Source organism: Branchiostoma belcheri, unplaced genomic scaffold (assembly GCF_001625305.1).
Source record: "Branchiostoma belcheri isolate BF01 breed outbred unplaced genomic scaffold, Haploidv18h27 scaffold33, whole genome shotgun sequence".
Lineage (NCBI taxonomy): Eukaryota > Metazoa > Chordata > Leptocardii > Amphioxiformes > Branchiostomatidae > Branchiostoma > Branchiostoma belcheri.
Genome location: NW_017803943.1, coordinates 1,476,004 through 1,492,808, shown reverse-complemented (window position 1 = coordinate 1,492,808; position 16,805 = coordinate 1,476,004). Strand labels below are relative to the sequence as shown.

The window sequence follows — 16,805 nt, the reverse complement described above, 5'->3', positions numbered from 1 at the left end:
ATCCCACGTTTAGGCGTCCCTGAAAAACTCTTTGTATAGTTCCGCTGAGAATGCCAAATTGCCCCCAAATTGTCACTCAAACCTTTAACTTTAATCCCACGCTAGGCGTCCCTGAAAAACTTGTCACTTCTTTGATTGAAAGTATTCTGCAAAAAAATACCTAATTGGCACCCTCACCTGGTTAATTAATTGGATTAAAGTTTTCCCGCCAAAAAACTTTAGTATATGGAGCACTCTAACCTTGAACTTGTGCCCCCCTCCCCACTCTTCCTGCCCACCTCCCACACTTCTTCCACAACTCAGAGTATGTTAGTTACACTGTTCTCTGGACTTCTTCGCACATGTAGTCACCACACTCTGCTACACAAACACTTGGCTTATCGAGTGCAAGTTTTCCACCACTTAGACTTTAGAATAATCTCTCGCTCTCCTGGTCGGTCAATGCACTAAGTGTACTCCCCGTGGGATGTCTTTCCGGAGACATTGATGCTTCGACACATCAGTATACCAGTGCAATTGACTGACCAGGAGAGCCGGAGATTATTCTAAAGTCTAAGTGGTGGAAAAAGTGCACTCGATAAACCAAGTGTTTGTGTAGCAGAGTGTGGTGACTACATGTGCGAAGAAGTCCAGAGAACAGTGTAACTAACATACTCTGAGTTGTGGAAGAAGTGTGGGAGGTGGGCAGGAAGAGTGGGGAGGGGGGCACAAGTTCAAGGTTAGAGTGCTCCATATACTAAGTTTTTTGGCGGGAAAACTTAATCCAATTAATTAACCAGGTGAGGGTGCCCATTACTTTTTTTTGGCGGGAAAATGGACTTAACAAGGAATGAGCATGGAATCGATGTGGCCTAAGATGCAAAGTTTTTTTGCAGGATAATTGAAAAGTCTAAATGACAATTTTGGGGGCAATTTGGCAGTTTTTTTGGGGTAAATTGAAGTGTAAAAAAGAAAGGTCTAAAGCGACAGTTTTAGGGCAATTTGGCAGCTTTTTTGCGGGAGAATGGAAGTGTAAAGAAAGGTCTAAAGCGACAATTTTGGGGGCAATTTGGCAGTTTTTTGCGGGTGAATTGAAGTGTAAAAAGAAAGGTCTAAAGCGACAGTTTTAGGGCAATTTGGCAGCTTTTTTTGCGGGAGAATGGAAGTGTAAAGAAAGGTCTAAAGTGACAATTTTGGGGGCAATTTGGCAGTTTTTTGCGGGTGAATTGAAGTGTAAAAAGAAAGGTCTAAAGCGACAGTTTTAGGGCAATTTGGCAGATTTTTTTGCGGGAGAATGGAAGTGTAAAGAAAGGTCTAAAGCGACAATTTTGGGGGCGATTTGGCAGTCGTACAATACGAAGAGGGTAACAACATGGAAATTTGAATTGATGCAGCCGGCTGAGATACAAAGTTTTTTGGGGGGAGAATTTAAGTACAAAAGTCTAAAGGGACAATTTGGCATTCAACTATACAATATGAAGAATTTTGTCAGTGTTGCTTGTTGTGGAATTGAAGTCGCCGGCTACAATTAACGGTTAAATGGCTCCTCACGAAAAAAGGGAAATGCGAGTGCAAGTGTGTGCATATGGATTGTTGTCTCGTGTTAATAAAAAAACATACTCACACCTCCGCATCTTCTTTCATGCAGGTTAAGATCTGCAGACTTAAGTCTGGTCCTTCATCCTGCTACAGTCCGGTCTCCGGATCATCCACAACGTCATCTTTAAATTAAGACAGAGAACAAAAGTCAGTGCGTTGAAAACAGCTTTTGGCCTTCGAATCAAAGCTCAGAAGCACCAGAACAAAACTAGACCCCATTATTCCGTCGTAAGTTCTTTCAGTAGTTTCAACGGTTTCAGCTATTTTAAAACCTGAGCCTCACTCTATCTATCTACAGTATCTTGTTTTAGATTTTACCTGTGAACTGACTTTAACCAGGAGCGTCTTTTAGGGGCAAATGGCAACTCAACATCCTTGCCATAAGTTATTTCAGACAAGATTTAACGGTATGAGCTATTTCAAAACCTGCCCAAATTTTCAAACTAACACTGAAAACTATCTGCCCGAAGTACTGTAACTTGAATGCGGGCTTGTACAGTTCAAGTAGAAAGCCTTTACATAACATGTCAACTCAACCTCTCTAACAGTCTATCTACAGTATCTTTTAGTTTTTACCTGTGAAATGACTTTTAATGGCAGCGTCTTTTTAGTGAATGACCACGAATATGTCGCACAAATATGACTTTTTTTGCTGTGGCCATGTGCAGATTGTGCTCCCATTTATTAATCCGATGTTTTATAAATTGAAGTCAACAGTTTTACTGTCATCTTTTAAGGGAATGACATGTGTGTTATATGCCTCTGAGTTTTAACACAGCTGAGAAAAAATGTAACATGTAAGTTTCAAAGCATTGTCTCACCTGCACAAACGCTTCACTGTTTTGCTGAGCATGAGCCCTCGTTGCATCTCGTTTGGACAGAAGTCACCCATCATCACAGGTTTCTCCCAGGCAGGACTGGAACATCAGGACACACCTAACCATACGAAAGAATCATTAGTATAGGGTTCTAAGGGCATCTCAAGACAACACTTTGACCTTAACAATAAAATCAATGGAACTTCCATTTGCTGGAATGGCTGTAGAAACTTTAAAAAAAACAAGGTTCGTACATTTTAAACTTTTGACTCAATCATTGTACAAATGGTTTTTATTCAGTGGGAACATCACATATATATAGCCAGCATCACTGCATCAAAGTAAGAAACAAACCATTAAATCAGAGCCTTGTCTTGTCTCCTCTCCTCAAAGTTATCTGCCATCCACCTTCTGGCATGGCAACAGACATCTTTGCCCATTTTTGGCATGATGACCACTGTCAGAAGGCAACTAAATTCCTTTTCCAAAATCAGGCAAAAATTAATACGCAGGCTGATGTCATCCATTAAAATTACTTGCTGTGGCCTTAGCCTCATCCCAGAAATATTGACAAGTGCACAGTGGCAGTACTAGCTAGTCATTTACTCAAATAACCAACAGTTGCCTCATGATATATCTTGACATTTTTCCACAATATTCTGATTGATAAGAAATAACAAAATGTTAAAATATGCAAACTGGAGCTGTAATTGCTCCGCCCTGATGCTTCAGGGAATTTATAGCTTTTCTCAGAGCCACTGGGCACATGATAAATTAAATATAGTTATCTCGTAAGTTTTCACCAAGAAGTTAAAAATGGCATTAAGGGGAATTTGTAACGTTAGAATACATGTTCTACACAGAAACTTTCAAATTGGCTATATATAATTGGTTTATTGTTTCAATTGAAAGCAATACACTAAAATACATTGCAGCGACTTGTACATAGTACAAGTCGCTGAATTATGCATATTAGGCAGTTACAAGAAATGAATAAAACACTTGATAAAATCTATAGAAACTACTATACATAGCAAAATAATTAAAATAATTAGACAATAATCATAATAAAAATTACCACACACTGATAGGTTACCTGACGTTGTTCAGAAGTGCAGTGAAGTATGGAATGGGGCTGTTTTTATATCTGTTGGATCTTGCCATCGGAATACTCGAGCTGATTATTGCCCTTTAAATTTCTGTTGTGAACATCTTTCCGTAGCGGGGGCAGCCAGTTTCTAAACATCGGCGAATTCAACAGAGATTTGGCAAATTTGGCTATCTTACTGAGATTCAATGCAGTTTGAGGCATGTCCATTGTGACATTCGTTCGTAAGTCTTCATAAAATTTTCATGCCATAGAATATTCAAGCTGAAGTGTTAACTAACTGTTCATTCATTTGATTGATTGATTCCGTGTTTACATTTCTCAAGAAAGTGGGCATTATTAACAGTTGTGCTTACTTGGGAAAACTATTCGGCTCCCTCTGTGTCTCCAAGGAAAACTGCATTCTTCAAATCTTCATCTGACATTGCCCTCAGTGTCTTCAGATCATCTGGTCTGCATTGGACCAAAGTCTTCTGTCATCACGAGTTTCTCCCAGGCAGGACAGGAACATCAGGACACACCTAACCATATGAAAGAATCCTGATCATTTATATATATAGTATATGGTTCTAAGGGCATCTCAAGACAACACTTTAACTGACCATAACAATAAAATCAATAGAACTTCCATTTGCTGGAATGGCTGTAGAAACTTGGGAATTTTTTTTTTTTTGACGACTGGTAGTACATGTGTTATGCCTCTGAGTTTTAACATAGCTGAGAAAAAAATGTAACATTGGAAGTATTGTCTCACCTGTACAAACTCTTCACTGCCCTGTGTCTTCAAGAAGTCGCCCGTCATCACAGGTTTCTCCCAGTCAGGACAGGAACATCAGGATGCACCATTCTATGCATGATACGGGATAATTAGTACAACGCAACAAGCAACCAGGTACAGGTGAATATAGAAAAGTATGTGATGTATATGAAGAAAACTTATTTATTGGATCTGCATAGGCATTTTCTAGCCAGTACTTATACCACTCTGTCAGACACAGTAACTGCTGACCATATATATATAGACTCATACTAACTAGTAACTTTATTATTATTTATCGTACCCGTGGCAATCATTGTGCAATAAACTTTGACTTTCAAAGTTGGAAAGGCCAAAAAGTTTGAACATTCTTCAAATTGCTATATGAAGAACACACAAATTTGCCTATATTAGAACAATATGAACAGTGTTGTTGTTCTTACATACCAGCAAAAAAGGCCAAGACAACAACAACAAATGGAATCCTTATATTGAATATACTAAAAGACAAAATGTCATGTCCCACAATTTGTGTGCGACGAAGGAGATGGAAACTCCTTGGTGCGACATATCGTTCCACAAAACGCAAATTTCTGCAGAATAAAACGGTTAAAATGACGAATTATAACGTGGTCTGTTGCTACAGGTTTGTTGGAAGTACAAACATGTATATTTATACCCTGGATGCCAAACTAGTATCGGGCCGTTAGCCGTTTTCCTTCGGCAGCCAAGAGCCCTTCGCACGCCTATCTAAATTACCGTTATGGGGGAGTTGAGCCCGGGGGGTTTGTACAACCTTTAAATTAAAACGCAAACTTCCACAAACGAATTATAACGTAGTCTGTTGCTACAGGTTTGTTGGAAGTACAAACATGTACATTCAAGGAGCTAATTTGTTGCCTTACCTCGCAAGAACCAGTCTTTTATGGCAGTCGCCATTTTCGTTCCCAGTCTCCACTGCAAAGGTCATGGAGCTGCAGCCGACGCACAGCGGCGGGACAAGTATCCAAGCGCAAATCTACGCCGACTGAACACGCACCATAATTCAACTTTTACAGTCTCAAAACTGACGTATTCCTGTAACATTTACCACAGGTTCCATCTCGATGCCATGCACAAAACAATCTCTGCACCCTTCTCTAGTATTGTGCAGCACTACTTTGTGCCCGGACTACTTTTTAGGGGTTCGCCCATAAATACTGTGTTGTGCGGCCTTAGTGTGGACATCTCCTTGGTTCTGAACTCACCATCAATTCCATGTATTAAGTATTGCAGCTGTGGCCTCAATACTTTACACGACGTTTTGTTTGACACAACAGTACACCCATAGAAAAGCGAGGTATTAATGTATTTTAGTACATATATATACAGAATATAGTACACTGAAGCCTGTATATCATGATAAAGAGGATATCAGGGAAAACAGTTTGATCACAAATGCTGTTGAAAATATATCCCATTTCTATACAGATTGAAACAACAGGCAATCATAACAAGTGCTTTCCTAAATAGGAAAATGCACTGTGTTCTCCGTCATATTTGTAATAAAAGATTAGTCACAACCTTAAACTAAATATTAGTTAGGAATGTGAACTCTTTTCAGAAATGACAACAAATAGCAGGGAGGGCCTAGCTGACTTTAAACAATGGTATTTAGAATGAAAAATTCAGAGGATCGCAAACATGCCCTTTCCCAACATCTTTCATTGTCATTTTTAAGGGTCTGCATGGGAGGTCCCGATCGCGCTTTGCGTGCTAAATTCTGTAAGGCAGCGACCACGATTTACATTTGTTCAGCTTGGTTTCACGTAGATTACATTTGACATCAAATCGTTCGACTTCAAATTATGCAAAATTGAAATGGCAAGGTGCAGAATGCTGCAAACCAACTACCACGTATTATGGTTCACGTGTACTGGCTGGACGTTTTATCAAATAGATGAGAGTTTAATGGTGAATAGATTGAACTGACTTTCCATTATGCAAACCTGAAATGGCTGGTTACGCATTGCGGCATGCAGACCCCATTTTTGAAAGAGTTTATAAATAAAAGCCAACTCACAGTCAAGTCCGATGTTCTCTTCTCTTGTATCCTCCTGGAATAGTAGTCCTAGAGTGTGGACAGGTACACAGGATAGCTGACAGGTCCCACAGCACACACAGGAGACAGGTCCCACAATGTTAGCTATACATTAGCAGCCGCAGTCTCAAGCCTAGGGTGTAAAAGAAATACACATTTAGAAAGATCACAGGCCAAGTACTAGTATAGCATCATATACATTGCAATATTCACTTCATTTGTTTGAGTTCTAAAACCTGCTTTGGGTCGAGGGCAAGAGCAAGTTCTGAGTGGGGAAAGAGCAGAGCAAAATTGCAGTCAACATTCAATCAAAAGTCAACATATTATTAGTAAAACATAATATCATGACCATGGACAAATCAAGGTACATCTGACATAAAATAAGCTCAGAACCGTGAGTCACCAACAACACAGAATGCTATTCAAACATCAGTTCAGCAGCATTCAAGCACATCTTATATTGACAGAACATTATGGGGAGCCGGCCAATTGGGAAAAGCAACAACAGATGAGCACATGGTGAGGTGAAAATGCACACGAGAAAGCAGATAGAAAGCACATGTGACCAACATCCGACGAATGAGAGCAGAGTACCAGAGACAACAACAACATTATGGGAAAAGATGGCTTATATAATGCATATAAATCAGTAAATTCAGAGAGCAGAGGAAGAAACGAGCGTATCTATTATGTAGCCATGTTAGTTCAAAACGGACATGAAAATAGCGTCCCCGAATGGCGGCTTTTACTAAGTGCAGGTTTAAACACAGGGAATCGTCACCGGCGCAAATAATTTAACTCCATTCTGCGTGTTAGCTTAATTCCATCTCTTCTTTTTTGTTCTTTCGTTGTGAGGCAGCCACCTAGCTGAAGATACTGCTGCCTTTTTTGTGGCTAATACGAGATGAGGTTCGCGAAGGCCTACATCCATGAAAGGCCTGTAAAGTGCCTTTCCCAAGGGCACAAGATGGGAGACATGGCAGGGTTCGAACCCGGGACCTCGTGGTTCTGAGCCGAACGTTCTGCCGTTGCGCCACACGACCCCAACGAATTGCAACGAGTTCGGCCCAAATAGTTACGAGAACATTGAGGATAATGTTAAATGCGACTCACCTCCTTAAACGGACGTAGCTCGTCTTAAAAGACGAATTTTAACCGCCGAGTTCTTCCCTGTCCAAGCACCGTGACTTGCCATCTTGCTCTGAGGAGCAGCGTGGTCTTAACACCTGATACGGAATCACTGCATTTGCATTTTCTCAATTAGATAATTAAGTTTTAATTTAGTCAATTTAATTATATGGATGACGACCACTCGGAACCCCAAAACTAATGCGATCGTGCGAATAAAAAAAAGTTGCCCTAATTCATTCTGAAATCTAGGTGGTCATGAAGGTTGAACAAATGAATAAACACACAGAGTAATATTCTATTGGCATGGTGAATTTAGGGTTATGTAACCCTAATTTAGGGCAAGCTAACCCTAAATTAGGGTTACACTAACCCACCCCCATCAAACTCCTCTCAAGCCGTACCCGGAAATTCAAACCGTACCCGCTCAAAAATTCTGGCCGTACCCGGAAATTCGTGCCGTACCCGCGAAAATTTCAAGCCGTACCCGGTAATTCGTGCCGTACCCTGTACTTTTTCGCCGTACCCAATGGCGGATATCGCTCAGCCCCGGTGCGTAGTCACTAGGAAGTGGTGTCTAAATACCCTGTTCGGCAACGATACACAACCTCATATAGCCTATGCTCTGGTAAATATTCCTAACCACCTATCTGCCGAGTGGCGTCGTACAAATCGCGCCCAATCTTGAGAACACTTCGCTCGGCCGGCACGAATTACCGGGTACGGCTTGAAATTTTCGCGGGTACGGCACGAATGTCCGGGTACGGCCAGAATTTTTGAGCGGGTACGGCTTCAATTTCCGGGTACGGCTTGAAAGGAGTTTGATGGGGGTGTAACCCTAATTTAGGGTTAGCTAACTCTAACTTAGGGTTATGTAACCCTAATTTAGTTTAGACTTTAAAATGGTTTAGACTGCAGTACCTTATCCCGTCACTGGGCGGCGCTAAATTAAGACCGTGTCACGGTCAGATCACGGTCAGATGCAGCCTGATTGTGACGATGAGATTGAGAGATGTAGGGCAGTGACTGCAGTACCTTATCCCGTCACTGGGCGGCGCTAAATTAAGACCGTGTCACGGTCAGATCACGGTCAGATGCAGCCTGATTGTGACGATGAGAGATGTAGGGCAGTGGCTGCAGTACCTTATCCCGTGGCTGGGCGGCGCTAAATTAAGGCCGTGTCACGGTCAGATGCAGCCCGATTGTGACTATGGGAGATGTAGGGAAGTGGCGGTACTCACAACATTCTCTTCTTTGGGTTTATCACAACGTAAAGGGGAGGGCAAAACAGGTACATACACACCTTTCTGTGTCACGGTCAGATGACGGTCAGATGCAGCCCGATTGTGACGATGAGAGATGTAGGGCAGTGGCTGCAGTACCTTATCCTGTCGCTGAGCGGCGCTAAATTAAGACCGTGTGACGGTCAGATCACGGTCAGATGCAGCCAGATTGTGACGATGAGAGTAGGGCAGTGGCTGCAGTACCTTATCCCATCACTGGGCGGCGCTAAATTAAGACCGTGTGACGGTCAGATCACGGTCAGATGCAGCCCGATTGTGACGATGAGAGATGTAGGGCAGTGGCTGCAGTACCATCATCCGTCACTGGGCGGCGCTTTATGAATACCGTCACAGGAATGTTACTCATACTGCATTTTAAATTTCTTCCCCTTGGCGGCGCTTTTAGACCGTTCCTTGAACCAAAGCGTATTACTTTGTATAAACTATTCTGGTTTCATCAGCCATATTTTTGAATCCATTGTGGCAGTTTCACCAGACCTAAAATGACGAATGTTTGTGTCTTAATGTTATAAATAACTGTTCTTTGTACCTCTTATTGGATACTTTGCAGTTATCACAAAAATTAGGTGACATATCCATGATATTTACATTGTATTACCTTGAATTTATGACTTAACTCAAGTTGACTTATCTAAAAACATGTTTTCGTTTAAATCTACCTGGAATACCTGCCTGATGATACTGCTATTACATAAGAAAGCAAGCACGCAGCAACAAAATAATCATTCGCTAAGGCTGTGGTTACCAAAATTTTACTTCAATCTTTTATTATTTGTACAGTTAATAAATACATAGTGAATCCACAAGTCGTCTCACAAATGCCAAGAACTCCTGATAGTTTTGAAGACATGTTTCTACATTCTTATTAACATAAATATGGTTTATCACAGTTTCGGCAGCATACATGTATTTGCAGTATATCAGCAAAGGTTGTTGTAGTATTCATGTGATGCTGAGTCTGGACACTTCTTCAAAGTATACAGCATTGATGAAACGACAAGAACCAACTATCTAGCTTGTTTTACCCCAACATGGAAACACAATGAGACATATAATATGTACACACAGAGAGGGACCAACTCAGGATTTTCGAGCTCAAGTCAGAAGAACATCAAATGAACATTTCCTAGTATACTGAACTGAATGTGTAGCTTTGAAACTGCATATTACATGCCAATGTTCTCCGATGAACCACATACATACTACATGTAAGCATTAGAAGTACAAAACATGTTTTTCCAAAGCATTTGCATTGATATTGTTAAGTAGAACACTACCAGTGGCACAAATATATCTAAATTTTAGGTTTATTAAAAGTTGTGAAAACATATTCACAGCCAACATTCAAGGTTACGGGAAACACTTGCATAATGTTGAAGTTGGCCCCAGTCTGTGTGCTATAAGTTGTATAACATACATGACATATTATCATAATTCACAGCGGTCACAGGGATTTTATAATATGTTGTAGCAAACAATTAGTTTCATCCAACATATTAGAAATTTTAAGACATTTCAATCGAGCTCTAGTGAACCATGCAGAAGGAAAAACCCTGGACATTTCTCATGTCTTCCAAACTGGTAACTCTAAGCGCCTGGCAAAGTGAAACAGACATCATAACATTCCACAATCAGTAGTATTAAAGTATTCACAAACAGAAAACCTAGCATTATTATATTTCTCTCCATTCTCTACGAAATAATGTCGAGCTGGAAGGTGTAGATATATATAATTTATATATCTATATACAAATGTTTATAAGTACAGGGCAGTTTTAGAGTTCTGTATATACAGGAAGGTATAGGTCACATATACATACACTACATAAGTACAGCTGTCATATGTGCTTGGAGATGTGAGAACACTAGCCTAGCAATGAAGGGAAACACAGTTGTGAATTCTATGTCCTACCACTCCCCACAGTTTTCAATTGCACCTGTACATTAAACACCTAGTTCATCAGGTCCCCTATACATGTATATCCCCCTCATACATAACAGTATTATATCCTTTTCAATAAGGGGTCAATTGCTCCATTCTAAACTAAATGCATCTTTTGAGAGAGAAAAACAATAGCTGAGAAACAAGCCTCCAAAGCACAATATGTCACATTCTCCTTTTAAAAAAATTAACAAAATGGATGAAAATAAGGTCCCCCCTTTAAGTTCTTTCCCTTAAAATGTATTCTTTTCCCCCCGTAAGCTATCCCTGGTCAGACCTTCCAAATAGGTGTAGCCTGTCAAAGGGACTACTCGTTGGAATGTACAGAATATTTCAGAGTGTGTTTGGGTAACTTAACATCAGTACTGAGTCTTGCCTTCCGTTTGGAACAACTGTATCAATTACCAAAGCCGAAGAATAGACTGATGTTTCCAATAGTAACATTACTGATCAGTTGGTTACACAGGTTACTTGTGCACTTTCTTATGCTTTTTGCAGACATGTAGATGTACTATATGCGTTCGAAGAACTAACAGGTTATTAACTAGGTTAGCAATTCAGGGACTTCCAGCATAAGTATGCTGTACAGCACAATGCAATTCTTACCAGTATCAGTGTGCTTTACTTCCAGCACTATTACTTATGCTGTGTTTCCAGTATTCTCATGCTAAACTTCAATACAAATGTGGCTCTTAGTGTGCCGAGGACAAAAAAAAAAAAAAAAAAAGAATATTACAAACTCTGGTTCCCCAAATCCTCCCACTGTTGTTTCCAATTTTTTTTTCCATACCAAATTCCAGTGCGAGATGGAAATAGGTATGTTTCTGCATATTATATGGAATCTAAATGATAATCTTTCTATTTTTGGAAGGCCAGACCTGGGCTGCTACACCTGTAGTTGATGTACAGTATTTTGTGTGTGAGCATGGCTAGCTGGAGCAAACGTTACACCTACTATAGACCAGCACACACAGAGAGCAAGGGTTGTTGTGTACAGTAGGACCATGTTGATTTGATTATATGGGTGACATCCAGTATGCATGAATTTTCCTCCGTTAAAAAAAAAGACCATAATACTGTAAATTGTACAAAGCAGCTGGAAAATGAACAAACATGCCATAAAATGAAAAAAAAATTGGAAAGTGATACTAAATTGTCATACAATGCCAAAGGAAAATGAAGCGTCTATTATTCACCATACCATTATAACTCCGTGTGTTTAGTCATTTGTTCAACCTTCATGGCCATGTAGATGTCAAAATGAAGGCAACTTTTTTTGCCTAACTATTTTTTTGTTTACACGCTCGCGTCAGTTTTAGGGTTCCTACATGTATAGGATGTCATCCAGATAATGAAATCAACATGGCCTAGGATATAATAAGCTGCCCCAATAAGTGTTCAACACTGTGTTGTACCTAGTAGACATATCATCTACCGCATAGACCAGAAAAGAGGACTCAAATGTCAAGATGTCCTATAGCCTAGTACATTAACCAGGGTGCTAAACTCATGATTTAAAGATAACCTTCCAAATGAAATCCAACATTTGCGAACTTCTGTTCTAAATTTCTGCTCGACCATTTTTTTACAGCCTCATATTACAAAATGTATCTTTCACTTGACACTAAATGAAAGGACAACCTAAAAAAAGTGAAATCTTTATGATAACAGTTAACATTTACATGAAGCAGAGTGCGTTTTTCTTGCAGTTAGAAATAATACAGGTCAGGGTACTTTCAGAGTGCATATAAAAGTGAGTGAATGACATGATAAGCTGACTGTAGGACATGTGGAGATTTGAGTCATGCTAGTGTTGTATCGTACCTCACAAGTTGTCTGTATTTTCGTTCGCTTTTGCATCGACAGATTCACAGTTAGAGAAACCAGTTCTTTGTACACAGGACAAGTCAATTTCATTACATGTGAATATTGGTGGATAAGTCTTTCTTTTCTGTACAAAGTGAACCACAGTATAACCTGTTAACAGCACTAGTTAGTTCTGCTCAGAGAACTCATCATTATAGTAGTTCACTAATTTCTACTAACTACAAAGCACTACATTGTAGAGAAAAGTTGTGATCTTGTCCATTCAGAGCCTCCTTCTATCTGGTAAAGACCAGCCCAGCTAGCAACAAGGAGGTAACAGAGTGTAGCGTGTCCTTCAATGTCATTATCATTACCAGGTTTCCAATATTACGCAGTGACATGTTGGCATTCCCTCATCAAGTCTTCTGTCCAACTATATATATAAGTCTCTTGGGCCATACTTATTTACAGTCTATAAAAAGGCACCCAAAATAATTTTTGCTACGCTATGACACTGGGCAACAATGAATGGTTATACAAATGTAAAGGTCACAGAAAGTTTCAAAATTGCGAAGTAAAATTGGATATGATTCTCACTTCTTTAACATCAAGGGCGGTGTTCCCTCCTTGTATCTTTCTCCTCGGCAGAAAATCTTCGGACCGTCGCTGAACAAATATCGCTCAGGCTCTCTCCCCTCCTCCTCCACACTCCAGTCATGTCGTATGGTTCCCTAGGTTTGACTGACAACTCAGTCTGACAGTAGATGGCAAAAACAAATTCCAGAAGTGAAACAAAACCAAAAGTAGGTACTCCAGATATAGGCTCAACAATGAAATAATATTTTCTTTCATGTCTAACATTCCTGCAGTTATATTCCCCTCCAAGCGTAGTGTAAAAAGTGTTCACTGGTAGCGAATCAGACCCTGCAGAGTCCCGGGTTGTTAGTCCTGTCCACGAGTCAACGTCGTGTGGAAGCCAACCTGTGTGGGACGCTTCCACAAGAGCTGACAACATTTTGTAGTCTGTTCCTCCTTGAGAATAACCTTGAAGTCTTAGACACGTCGCTGTCAGTCACTTTCGATATCGGCACTGTCCTCGCGCGCGAACGGAATCATGTGACTGTGATCGCTCTCACTCTCACTGTCCTCTGACCCCTGGGGTAACATACACGGCTGACCTCTGTCCTCTGACCCCATGCGTGGCTGACCTCTGATCCTTGACTCGATTCTAATTTCCTGGCTGCGAGGTGTGGGGGTGGAGGGGTTGACCGGCGTGGCAGAGTCCTCATCATCATCATCGTCATCTAGGTTGTCTTCCTCGTCTAACTCTGGAGTCATGTCAAAGCGAAACTGTTCCTTATGTGACGGAGCTGCGGGCAAAAACAAATCATCGTTACTCAGCTTGGAGGTTCGTCTATTTTGGTACAATTCACTCTGAAGCAGAATTCAACTGTAATTTTCAACACAGAAAGAGGTAGAAAGACACTCAAATTTTCAGTTGTGCAGCTCCAGTTTTTGTCAACTTGAATGAATAAGTGAATTGGCTCATTTCTGGACAAAGACTGAGACTGTACAGTCAAACTTTTCTTGTGTTGGAAATTACAGTTAATTCTGCTCTAGAAATCATTGTTACAATGTCTTTCTCTGTAAGATCCAAACCCACCTTCTTGGCCATTTTATTCTTACTCCAGGACCTTACAAGCATTTCAATTGGTGACCTACAAGAATTAATCAAAAGTTAACACAGCTCCTTGCAAAGCCATCTTAAGAAATGGGGAAAACATTATCACCCTTAAGGCCACACCAATTTATTTCATTGGTTCTCACTAATTCTGATGTCAAAACTAAGTGACAGATAAATATGAAAGCAAAGGGCTAGAGAAAAGCTTGCATCTGACCACAGATGTATAATGTATTTGCTGTAAGGCCATGTTGATTTGGTTATATGGATGACATCCTCCGGGAGCCCCAAAACTGATGCGCGCGTGCAAATAAAAAGTTTTGACAAAAAAAAAGTTCTTTTCATTATGAAATCTACGTGGTCATGAGGGTTGAGCAAATGGCACAGAATATGTTTTGGCGAATAATCTAGTCTTCAAGTTCATTTCTTTACAATTTCGTCTTTTTTCGTTTGATTTTGGCATTCTACGACATTGGTATAGTTTTTATTAATTTTTTTGTAACTTATGGTATATTTTTGCTCATTTTGCAACTGTTTTGTACGATTTACAGTATGGTTGAAAACTTTTTTTGTTTGGAAACGGCCGAAAATTCATGCGCACGCGGATGTCATCCATATAATCAAATCAACATGGCCTAACTGTGTGTATCAAGATGCAGTGATCTATTGCAGTGTTCTAGCCAGCCTGATGCTTTTTCTGCCATCTTAATTTTATTTCATTAGTGTATAACATCAGTGCCAAAAGGGCAACAATCCTAGGGCAGTCGGGGGCATGCTCCACTGGAAAATTTTGAAATCTTGACTGTCTAAAATGCTATTTCCTGCATTTTGAGGGATAAATTTTGCTGGTACATGTAGATTAAGCTTAGTTTAATGACGTCTCTTTCCATGCCAATTTTTGTCCACCAAAGATGACAAATTGGGCAAAATTTTTGTTTATCATAAGCAGCAAAATTCTGTCAAATAATGGATGCTGACTAGAACAACGATCTTAAGGTAATCGGAGAACCAACAAATTAAATCGGTGTGCCCCAGTTATGTGTATTATCTATCTATTTTTAACTGTTTTTCGGGAGGCAAGCAAATGGTGAGCAGCCAGCCAACAGATGGGAGTGTACAAAATGTACCTAGGACTCCTCAGTGGATTCTATGATGGTATCATCCAGGGTAGATGTCTGGTCTGCAGACAGAGAGAAGTTATTGTACTAGTCGCCAAACTGTGAAGTTATCACGCTAGTCGCGAAACTGTGAAGTTATCACACTAATTACCAAACTATGAAGTTATAGCACTAGTTGCCAAACTGTGAAGTTATCGCAATGATTGCAAAACTATGAAATTATCGCAATGATTGCCAAACTTTGATCATGAAGTTATCACACTAATCGCCAAACTTTGAAGTTATCACACTAATCGCCAAACTTTGAAGTTATCACACTTATTGCCAAACTGTGAAGTTATCGCCAATCTCTGATGTCATTGTACACCAAGTTACTAATAGAATAATGAATATGATGCAATGCATTTTATAAGTCACATATGTTTCCCATTGCTTAGATTCTTAATCTGGTATCAACTACAGCCAAGCCAAACTGATGACCACTCAATATATTTATGGTGCACATGCACCCAGAATTTCAAACCCTGAATGGCCAGGTGGTCCTTTTGACAGAGGTGATTACTACTATTATGAAGTATATGTTTGAATGTACATAAATGGACAGGTGGCCGTTATACAGAACTGGTCATTGGTACAGGTTTGACTGTAGCTAGCCCGGCAGTTCTCTCACAAGACGTGAGCAGGTAAAAGTGTAGACATACAGTCCTGGCTGCCGTTCTTCTCCTTGCTGTCCGGTCCAGGGGAGGGGCTCATGGGGATCTGACTGGCGAACCAGTCCCTGTTCTCCTCCAGCTGGTCCAGGATGGACTGGGCGTCAGGATGGACCAGGTCGGCCCACGTCTCCCACAGGGGGTGAACGATGAAGTCTATAAACCCAACCTGTGCAGGGGAACAGAACAGTTGTTTTGATGAGAAATGTAACATTCAAAACAGGACAATGATTGCACGATGAAGTCAATAAGCCTAACCTTTGAGAACAGAACAGTGGTTTTCACTTCTCTACCTACTCTAGCGATCTTATCATTAGCGTGAACAAATAATTGCCGAAGTTCAATTTTGGTGGCACAAACATAAACCCTACATGTAGCTGTAGCTCTGCTGACCTGAGACTTCTCCACCGAGGCGTTATGTCTGTCACACATGGCAGAGATCTCCAGCTGTTTGTTCCGTTCTCTGTCTCCCTGGTGGTAAAACTCGTCCATCAGCTTGTCCAGCCACTGTCTGTACAGCTCCAGTGGCTTGGTCGGGTTGCCCAAGTCTGCACAGTGTACCATGTTCTGCAGAACCTTTGGGACGAGGCATTCTCGCTTATTTGCATATCTGTGACTTCTTTGCATACTTGTGATAATCTTACAGGCGTATATAAAGTTGACAATACAGACCATAGAATGTTACACCAACAAAGTATTACAGAAATTTACAATAAAAAAATTGGGATTTTTTTCTGCCTTGTGTATAATGTGAATGGGTTTGCTCTACTACCAT

General features: G+C 40.4%; 1 protein-coding gene across 21 annotated transcripts in view; it reads right to left on the bottom strand.

The window, feature by feature from the left end:
• Positions 1 to 12,006: 12,006 nt before the first annotated feature.
• Positions 12,007 to 16,805, bottom strand: part of LOC109475178 (cAMP-specific 3',5'-cyclic phosphodiesterase 4C-like) — a 222,234-nt gene continuing 217,435 nt past the window's right edge. For 10 of the 21 annotated variants that reach the window (XM_019775723.1, XM_019775727.1, XM_019775726.1 and 7 more), the window contains 3 exons: positions 16,424 to 16,606; positions 16,022 to 16,199; positions 12,008 to 13,891 (listed from right to left, as the gene is read on the bottom strand). In XM_019775723.1, the coding sequence (XP_019631282.1) occupies positions 13,590 to 13,891; positions 16,022 to 16,199; positions 16,424 to 16,606 (663 nt within the window). In that variant the 3' untranslated portion in view covers positions 12,008 to 13,589. Of the gene's footprint in view, positions 13,892 to 15,329; positions 15,383 to 16,021; positions 16,200 to 16,423; positions 16,607 to 16,805 lie in introns of all 21 variants that reach the window. The other 11 variants (XM_019775730.1, XM_019775735.1, XM_019775732.1 and 8 more) reach the window with 3 other exon arrangements.